Below are 10,148 nucleotides of genomic sequence, written 5' to 3'. Positions count from 1 at the left end.
TCCCTCTTTTTTGTTGGCCACCGGTGTCAGAAGGTCAGTAAAAAAATATAAGGAATAATTTTGAATTTAAAAAAAAAATCTAATTTTAATTGAAATAAAAAAAATCATTTCAACTTACTTTTTTTATATTTTTCAAATATTTTTTAAATAAATTAATTTTAATTTGAGAAAATAATTTGAAATGATATTTTTATTTCAATTAATTTTAAAATTTTTATTTCTTTTAAATTTTAAATTATAATTCTTATTTTTTTTGATTTATTTAAAATTTTGATTTTATAATGACACTTTCTATTTTTTTAATTTATTTTTTGAATTTTTTTGACAAGAATTTGAAATGATGTTTTTCAATTAAATTTAAAATTTTTATTTCTTTCACATTTCTTTCTCTTTTTTTCTTTCTCTATGATATTTTTTATTTTTTTATTTTTTAAAATTTTTTAGACATTTTTAAAAAATAATAATTCGAAAAAAATCATCTTAAATTAATTTTTTTATTTGAATTACAAATTCAAATTTTTATATTTTAAATTTCAAACAAAATTAAAATTTTAATTTATTTATTAATTTAAAATTTTAAAAATTATTTTTTTCCCATATTTTTTCTATTTTTTTTTTTTTTGGGTGGGAAAAATAGAAAACGAATGACATTTTTAGAAACGCTATTCAAAATGGCATTTCTAAAAATGTCATTTTATGCGGCGTTTTCTTTTTTTTTTTTTTTTTCAAAGAAGGAAAAAACGTCATTTTGAATGGCGTTTTCTCTTTTTGCATTACTTTGATAAAAAAGTTAAATTTTGAATTATTTTTGTAAATAAATTTTTTTTTATATTATTTAGGAAAAGAGATCAAGATATTGCCGCAAAAACAAAGGTCCAATGACCTGGGGCTTGGAGTTTGAGTTGCTTTCTTAGTCATCTTTCTTTCTTTTTTTTTTTTTTTTCTGATTGAAGAATCGCTTTCCACGTTCCAACGGAATTTTAAACCAGAAATAAATCTTTATCATCCCAACACCAATACGACCCAAATCATAACAAAACTTATCTAATTCGTCCTATAAATATGGCATCCCAGGTTGCCTTAGACTCTCGCCGGACGTGGTATTCCCTGTGGTGAGAAGAGAGGAAGGAGAAGGATGGAGTGCTCCAAGAGAAGCTGGTTGTCAGCTCTAGTGCTGGTTTCTCTTTGCTGCCTTGCAAACACCACGGACGTCTCCCATGATGGACGAGCAATAAAGATCAATGGCGAACGCCGGATCATCATCTCTGGTGCAATTCACTATCCACGCAGCACGCCTGAGGTAACTTAGATGCTTATAACTCTTTTGAAACATAATAGATCACTTTTTTGAGAGTATTAGAGATTATTTTGTTTCATGCAAGCATTCGTTTCTGCTTCAAGTATGTGGCAAAAGTTTAGATAACTTTTTGATTTTTTGCATCTTGTGTAGATGTGGCCTGACTTGCTTCGAAAAGCAAAAGAAGGTGGCCTTGATACTATTGAGACTTATATTTTTTGGAATGGCCATGAGCCTCGGCGCCGCGAGGTTGTAATCTTCTATTGGATGATTTATTTTATGAATATAGATACATATTATGTATATAGATACATATATATTCTAACATCAGGATGCTTTTCTTCCGTTTTCAGTATTATTTTGAAGGCAATTATGATGTGATTAGATTCTTTAAGGAAATTCAAAATGCTGGATTATATGCAATATTACGGATCGGCCCTTATGTTTGTGCTGAATGGGACTATGGGTAATTCATAATTTAATATTGGTGTGTGTGTGTGTGTGTGGATGGGAAAAATAGTTTATAAGTTTATATGCATCATTGTTCTTAACTTTGCACGAATCTGTGGCTTGAATGCTTTCAGAGGAGTTCCTGCTTGGTTACGCAAAATCCCAGGGATGGAATTTAGGACCAACAACCAGCAATGGAAGGTGAATCTTTTAAATTATTATCTTAAAATCATTGCTTAATCAGTTTTATTATCAACTTGTCTTTTTGTTTACTTTTTTTTTTTTAATCATATTTTATAGGATGAAATGGCAAATTTCACTACTTTAATAGTAGATATGATCAAAAAAGAAAGGTTATTCGCACCACAAGGAGGACCCATCATCCTAGCTCAGGTATTTCCTATTTCTTTTTCTTTTAATATCAAGACCACAAGAATATATATGTTTAATCACCAATGATGCTGAAATTTCTTTTATATAACACAATTGCCATAGATTGAGAATGAGTATGGAAACATTATGGGACCTTTTGGTGATGCTGGAAAAGAATACATTGAATGGTGCGCAAAGTTTGCGGAATCTCTCAATGTTGGTTTACCATGGATCATGTGTCAGCAATCAGATGCTCCCCAACCAATGGTACATAATCCTGAGCTTTTCCTCTTAATGTCTGTCAGATAACCAATTTGGTTGTATTCTAATGAAGCTAATTTTCATTTCCTTTTACCTAGATCAACACTTGCAATGGTTACTATTGCGATAATTTTACACCCAATAACCCAAACAGTCCAAAATTCTGGACAGAAAATTGGCTTGGCTGGTAATGCCTCTTTTTCCTTCATTCTTCTCCAAAGTCGGACATGAAAGTAACTGCATCCATCTAGTTTTCATAATGTTAATACATCAAGTTAATGGATTTAGGTTCAAAGCTTGGGGCAAGCCAGACCCCCATAGGCCTGCTGAAGACTTAGCTTTTGCGGTGGCTCGTTTCTACCAATCCAGAGGAACGCTTCAGAACTATTACATGGTTTGTTTGCCTCAAATCTATGCCTTTAAGAGGCAGATTTGTTGCATATATGTTTCCCCAAATGTACCTGACACATTATTATTTTTTACCAGTATCATGGAGGAACCAACTTCGGTCGCACACCAGGGGGTCCATATATCACAACCAGCTATGATTATGATGCTCCACTTGATGAATATGGTATCAGAATCATGTTAATTGGATATCTCATTGCTCTTACACAAAATTATCCATGCATATATTACTTAAACTATAGATCTTTCATCAGATAAAAATAACTTAAGAAAGTTTATTTATGATACTTCTGTAGGAAATATCAAGCAACCCAAATGGGGGCATTTGAAAGAGCTCCATGCTGCCCTAAAATTGATGGAGAAGTCTCTCACTTATGGAGAAGTGAATAACACAGACTTCGGCAATGGTGCAGCGGTATGATATCTTCAGTAATTCCTTATACTTTTCCCTTGGTATAAGTTTCATAAGGCTACATCATTACTTCATGGAATTTTTGCTTGTAGGCAACTAAATTCTCATACAATGCGACTGTATCTGGCTGCTTCTTAAGTAACGCAAACCAATCTTCCGATGCTACTTTGGAATATCAAGGAACCAAATATTTCTTACCTGCTTGGTCTGTCAGTATTCTACCAGATTGTAAGCAAGAAGTGTACAACACTGCCAGGGTATACTTTATTTGCTTTGCATTTCTGTGAAACTTCCAATTTTGTCACTTGTAACATTCCAAGCTAATGCTACCTTTTTCCTTCACTGCTATATAGGTTACAACCCAGACTTCTATCATGGTAAAGAAGCCCAACAAGGCAATGACGAGGCTTCTGATCTAAAGTGGTCATGGAGGCCGGAGACCTTGGGATCCTCCGTCAGAGGTCTCGGGGGTAACTTCACAGAGAATAAGCTCTTAGAACAGATCACCACCGCTGTCGATGAGAGTGACTACTTGTGGTACATGACAAGGTAGATACTTAATAATTTTGTATCACATTTGTTCTTAGGGAAGAAGAAGCCAACTTTGACATTGATATGCAGTGTGGATATTACTCACAAGCAAGAAATGACACTTCGTGTAAACACAACCGGCCATGTCCTCCATGCTTTTGTAAATGGGCAGCTTGTAGGTAATGTCAAGTTGCATGTCTCTGTTACCATTGTTTCATGGAGATATAGCCTTAGGAGCAGAAAGTAATCAGGATGGATTCATTTAAATGTCTTACAATGTTATCAGATAATATTATTAATCTTCTTCAAGTTATCTTGTTTGATAGGATCGCAGTATGGTCCAAATGGAAATTTGGCATTTGTATTCGAGCGGACAGCAAAGTTTAAAGCTGGAAAGAATCATATTTCTCTGCTTAGCGTAACTGTTGGACTAAAGGTTAATTTCCTTTCTGAACTCTATAATCAATATTTACATTTTGTTCTTTAGTAAAATGCATTTCTTAAGTATCTGACTTTTTATAATTATTCTTTAACTGCTAACAGAATTATGGTGCACGTTATGAGCTAGATCCAGCTGGAATTGTTGGTGGACCTGTTCAATTGATTGGTGGAAACATCACAATAGATCTATCAACTAATGCATGGTCTTACAAAGTAAAAATCTTGCTCCATTGAGTTCACTATGTTTGTTGTTTCAGTACATTTTGATCTATGTAGTCATTGTTTGTGTTTCTCAGATTGGCCTGGATGGTGAGAAAACTAAAGTCTACCTTGACAACCCCGACCGTAAATGGTTTTCCGGCATGATACCTACTCAGAGACCCTTCACTTGGTACAAGGTACTCCCTTTCTTCTTGACTTGTGATTTTGATGTAATATAGAAGTCTCCTCTATATGGAAAGAAGGCTAACATGATGATGATGATGATGATTTCTAATAATAAATTATGATAAAATGTGAAGGAAGCAATACAAACATCAGTAATTAACAGACAAAATTAAATGAGATAACAAGAAATATTTGATCACTTTTGTTTTTTTTTTTTTTTCCTCTCTCCCTCTCTTTATAAAGACCACGTTCGAAACTCCCCTCGGCTTGGATCCTGTGGTTCTCGACTTACTCGGCATGGGAAAAGGAGCAGCTTGGGTTAATGGCAATAGCATTGGTCGTTTCTGGCCAAATTACACTGCTTCGGCTGATGGCTGCAATGGATGTGATTATAGAGGATCATACAAAGCAGAAAAGTGTCAAACTGGTTGTGGAGAGCCATCTCAAAGATGGTACTAACTTCTTCTATCACTTATACCCGTCAAATACTAACAACAAGATCATTTGTTAAAGACCTTTTTTGTACATAATTTTATTGTAGGTATCATGTTCCACGTTCATTCCTGAAGCCTGGAGAGCCAAACACATTGTCTTATTTGAGGAAGCTGGTGGTGATCCGGCACAAGTAGATTTCCAAACTGTGACTGTTGGCACCGCATGTTCAACTGCAGAACCAGGGAAGACATTAAACTTGTCATGCCAAGGTGGTCGCACAATCTCAAACATCGACTTTGCTAGCCTTGGTGATCCCAAAGGCACTTGTGGAAGCTACCAGAAAGGTGGTTGCGAGTCTGATGAGGTGTATTCTCTGATTTCAGAGGTAATATGGAACTCCAAAGTATAATTTTTCTTGGCTTCCAACTTTATGTTTTTTATGCTTTTATTTTGTCTGAATTTAATGCTAACATTACAAGAGGTGAATTTCTTTCAGGAATGTGTTGGGAAAGAATCTTGTTCCATCCAGATTGGAGAGAATTTGCTGGGCAAATGCAATTGCAGTAACACCAGCTCCAAGAGTTTAGTAGTTCAAGCAACTTGTTGAGGAACTAGTCTTAAGAGTTCAAAATAAGTAGAGGGAATTTGAAGAACTTCTTTCAATACGGGCTTTTGAAGAATGAGTACTTACATTTTGCCTAGTTGTTTATTGAATTAATAATGTCTTTGGATTGCAGTTTGCAATCTCGTCAAACTGTCATGGTCCAAAAGGAATGGTGAGATAGATACTTGCTGCTGCTCTCTCTCTCTCTCTCTCTGTGTGTGTGCTCTCTCTCTGTGTGCGCGCGCGTGTTCTTGCACGTAGACCTTTATGATTTTTTCCTACGTAGACCTTTATGATTTTTTCCTTAATATTAAGGATTTGAACCCGGCCAGAACAACCTTTAGGATAACAAGAGGTGCCAACTGAGTTTGCAATTTGCTACGAAGTTAACTAAAAGAATGCTGTTGAAAATTGATGAACAGAAACTGGATTGGTGTGCCCATGTCTAGAAGAAATCTAATCCATCTAGACCCTTTATAGCCTGCCAGCCCAACCTAAACCCAACTAAGTTTCAAAATTTTCTATCCAAATATAATTTGAACTAATTTGGTGAAGAAAAACTCTTGATGGGTTGCTTCCCGTTGTACCCAAACAAAATTTTGGTCATGAGTTTGTACTTGACTAAGTTTTGGCTTGGTTCGATCAAGAAACCATCTTTTAATATATTTTTTTATTTTGTAAGAGAAAAAAAAATGATGAAAGATGGAGAAGCTCATTGAATTAAGTTCGAACAAACCTTCTGATGCTTAAGTCGAGTGGAGCTTTAGAATGAAAATGTAATAGAAGATTAGAGTAGTTAGAACCTAGTCAAATCGATCTTTGGGAGCTCAGTCTTTGGGGATTCGATCTTTGGGAGCTCAGTCTTTGGGGTTCGATCTTTGGAGTTTCAGCCTCGGTTCCTCACCTCAGTCTTGGCCTTTACTTTAGCCTCGGCTCCCTTTTACCTTAGCCTTGACCCAACTTTGATCACGTCCTATGGTCCCTATGATGGCTATAGCAGTTTGAGGTCATACATGATAGTTTTGGAAAAAACGAGCCAGGGGGGAGAGAATAGTTATGATGAGAGATTATAGAGAGGGATAAGAGGACAAGCTCCTCTCTCATATTCCATGAAGACCTCCCTATATCTCTCTCTATCTCTCTTTATTCTCTTCTTCATGGTTGGTCCTCGAGAGCTCACAAGGATGTGGATATCCATGCTTGCATTAAATGATGGAAAGTATGTGAAAAGTATAATGAAGTCCTATCACAAGGAGAGACATGAGGAGAGCGAGAAGAGGAGATGACGGCTCTTAAGTTCTTGAATGCAAAAAGAGAGCCTCTTGGAATTAGGAAAGCGAGATGCCTTTAGCCCTCAAGAAGAGTGGAAATAAATAGCCAATGGAGGAGGACGATGGGAGAAGGCCATAATTAGATTTGATTCTATGGGATTGGCCTATCCATTTTTCTTGACGAAAACTTCTTAATTTGTTACAGTTTGTCTTTCTTGTCTAGATCTCTTGATAAGCATCTAGAATTTGAATTAATTTGAAATTTCTTTCTATATGTCCATCCACCATAGATGGGTCGCTATTATGCCACATCAAATGTGCCTCACTTCCAAGCGCAAGCAATTTTTTTTGGATCGGGTAAAGAAAGTGGTCAAATTGCTCATTGACATGCTTCATCATCAAATATTGAGTGTTACTGAGAGTAATTTTGTTTCTATTGGTACATGATGCCATATTTGAGGTTGGTTGAGTGAGGCTGAGATGCTTCTAGGAGTAAGCTTTAAGAGGCTCGAAGTATTTATGATCAGCACAGACATTTACCCCACCCCACTTATTAGTCGAATAGGTCCATATTCTATCTTCTACTCGGGTGATCATGTGTTTCCATCAGAGCCCATCTTTTCACTAAGTTTTCTCATTGACTCGAGGGTTGGTATTTTAGAAGTCTCAATCAGAGCTGAGGTGTCTCCCTGAGTCCATCAGCATTAAGCCACCTTAGCCATAGTCGGATCATCTCCATGAGGTCGGTCGGCACCAGGCCACCTTTAAATTCGATATCCAGGGCTGGGATATCTCCATGAGGTCAGCACCAAACCTTTTCTAAATTTAGAGTTCCCAACCGGAGCTAAGGTGCCTCCAATCGATTGTTCTCACCAATTTGGAGGTCTCAATTGGAGCCAAGATGTCTATAGTCGCTCATTTTTATCGATTTTGTCCAATTTGGCTAACTCGAAGTCTTAGTAAGATTTACAAAAATTCAATATCTCATATATCTTCAGGGCATCCATTCCCAACCTAAAGAGGTTGGGTTTTATATGAATGTAGCTCATCAGGTCTTCAATCAGTTGGGATTTTGGACATCTATAAGATCAAGCATGCTTTCTCCCATTCGATCTTAGTTTTTATTAGGACTTTTCTTCTCTTGGTTGGTGTTGCATCACCACTTTCGATCCAAGACCTAGAGCTAGAATTTTTTAGCACGACCGGAGTACCTCTATGCTTGGATGGATTCGGGCCTTGAATTTGGAGGAGCTGTAAATAATTTGAGGTGCTTGCAATACAGCAATAGTGAGATTCTTGCTAAAGATGCTTAGATCCGATGGAGAAAGTGTTGAAATTAGATGTCCCAAATTTGATCCACAGTAGTGAAGATCAGATACAGAGAAGTCCAGCACGCAATGCATGATGTGAGGAGCCTGAAAACAATCCCCAAGAACGCAGCATGTGTAGGCCTGCAGGAGCACACAAGCTCGTAGGACATGGGCCCAAGCGCATGCTGGGTATGCGGCCCACGCATGCGCTGGCTCAGTGCAGGTGCATGGGTGCACGGCCCAGAAGTGCACCCAACATGCGAGGAGCATGGATTTGGTGCGGTCCATAATGGATCTCATGGGAAGTCGTGATCCATGTGGCTGACATGGATCGGAGCAGTGCAAGGGCTAAAAATCATGGCTCATGGGCTGATTTACGTAATCCAACACCCCAAAAAGCTAGTGGGGAGCGATCCAATGGTTCTGGTGGTGAGCAGGCATGATCAGGTGGGTAGGAGTGCGATCGGATAGCCAGGATAGCATGCAGAAGGGATTTGATGGTCAGGAACGATCGTAGACTTCGATCAGCTGTGTCTTCAATTTAGAGAGGATTTTGACCCTATAAAAGATGACTGATGGCTATGGAGAGGAGCGTGGCTCAATGCATCTCAGTGGGTCTTAGGGAGGTCAGAGAACATCTCAGGGAGATCGAGAGGGCATCTTAGGGAGACCAAAGCATGTCTCAGAGAGATCGAGAGAGCTCTTAGGAAGATCGAGAGTGCATCTTAGGAAGACCATCAGGGGCATCAATAGCAGTCAGGAGTGTCCTAGAACGGTCATGGAAGTGAGTTAGGGATAGAGATTAAGGCATGATGTAACGGCTAAGAGCTTCACGAGAAGCATCAAGGGTGTCGAGGATCCTTGCACGGTAGGCTGTGAGAGAGGATCTCCTTGGATTTTCTTTGAGAGCATTGTATGGGTGAGTACTTCAGATTGAGAAAGAGAATTGATATATGAGAGTTGAGAGTATATGATCTCCTCTTGTATTTTTTTTTCTCATAGGAAAGCTTACTTGCCCCGTGGAGGTAGGTCTTGGGCTGATCCACATATTTGATTATGTTCTCTTTTATTCTTCTTTTTTTTCTACTGCAACAAGATGGTACTAGATCTCGAATAATTGGTATCAGAGCCAGAAGGTACCAGAGTAGTAATTGGCATTAAAAATAGGTGGTACCAGAGTACACGATTGTCGAGGTTCATAGTAGTGATCAAGATTAAAAAGATAGAGAAGTTCGGTGTGATCAAGATCGAGATCAACCATAAGGATTGATCGATGCTCTCTTATATAAGGAGGAGCCATCTACCATAGAAAATGCTAGTGGGAGCCCAGTATGAGGTGGAGCTCCAGGTGAACGTGGATCGAGTACGAGATGAGAGACTCAAAAGGATGATAGGAACATCGCAAGGAGACTACCCTGAGCAGGTCTCAAGTCATAGTACATAACAGAGATGAGATCGAGCGGTCTGGCTCGACTCCCATGTTTGCCCATCCATGAGTTGCAGGTGTTTGCACCAGGGTATGGGGGTGGAATCATATAAGAAGCTCTCAGAGGTAGGTGGAGGTCGAATGTCGAGTTGAGGTGAAGATTGTTGAAATCAAGCACTTCGAATTCGACTCACAGCAGTGAAGACTAGATGTGGAGAAGTCCAGCATGTAGCGCATGACACAAAGAGCCAAAAAACAAACCTGGAGATGCAGCGTGCGCAAGCCTGCAGGAAGGTGGGGCGTGCAAGCTCGCAGGAAGTGAAACCCACATGCAGGACATGCGGCCCAGGTGCATACTGGAGCGCATGGCCCAGGCGTGTGCCCGATATGCGGAGAGCATGGATTTGGCACGATCCATAGTGGATAGTGTGGGAAGTCACGATCCACACAGCCGTCATGGACTGAAGTGGTGTAGGAGCTAAAAATCATGGCCCATAGGCTGATTTGCATTATCCAACAGCCCAAGAAGCTTGCTGGCAGTGA

General features: G+C 38.5%; 1 protein-coding gene across 1 annotated transcript; it reads left to right on the top strand.

Moving 5' to 3' along the window:
• The first annotated feature begins 1,049 nt into the window (after positions 1-1,049).
• Positions 1,050-5,635, top strand: LOC140857543 (beta-galactosidase 1-like). The gene is given in 21 exon segments (XM_073256625.1): positions 1,050-1,300; positions 1,451-1,546; positions 1,651-1,763; positions 1,882-1,948; positions 2,048-2,140; positions 2,243-2,386; positions 2,479-2,567; positions 2,669-2,774; positions 2,867-2,954; positions 3,085-3,203; positions 3,293-3,457; positions 3,554-3,596; positions 3,599-3,749; positions 3,822-3,910; positions 4,058-4,167; positions 4,275-4,385; positions 4,469-4,570; positions 4,803-5,011; positions 5,101-5,147; positions 5,150-5,379; positions 5,491-5,635. Coding segments are annotated over 21 exon segments (2,448 nt in total). The 5' UTR covers positions 1,050-1,135; the 3' UTR covers positions 5,602-5,635.
• Positions 5,636-10,148: the final 4,513 nt, after the last annotated feature.

Source organism: Elaeis guineensis, chromosome 4, assembly GCF_000442705.2.
Source record: "Elaeis guineensis isolate ETL-2024a chromosome 4, EG11, whole genome shotgun sequence".
Taxonomy (NCBI): Eukaryota; Viridiplantae; Streptophyta; class Magnoliopsida; order Arecales; family Arecaceae; genus Elaeis; species Elaeis guineensis.
This window is presented reverse-complemented; position numbering and strand designations above follow the sequence as displayed.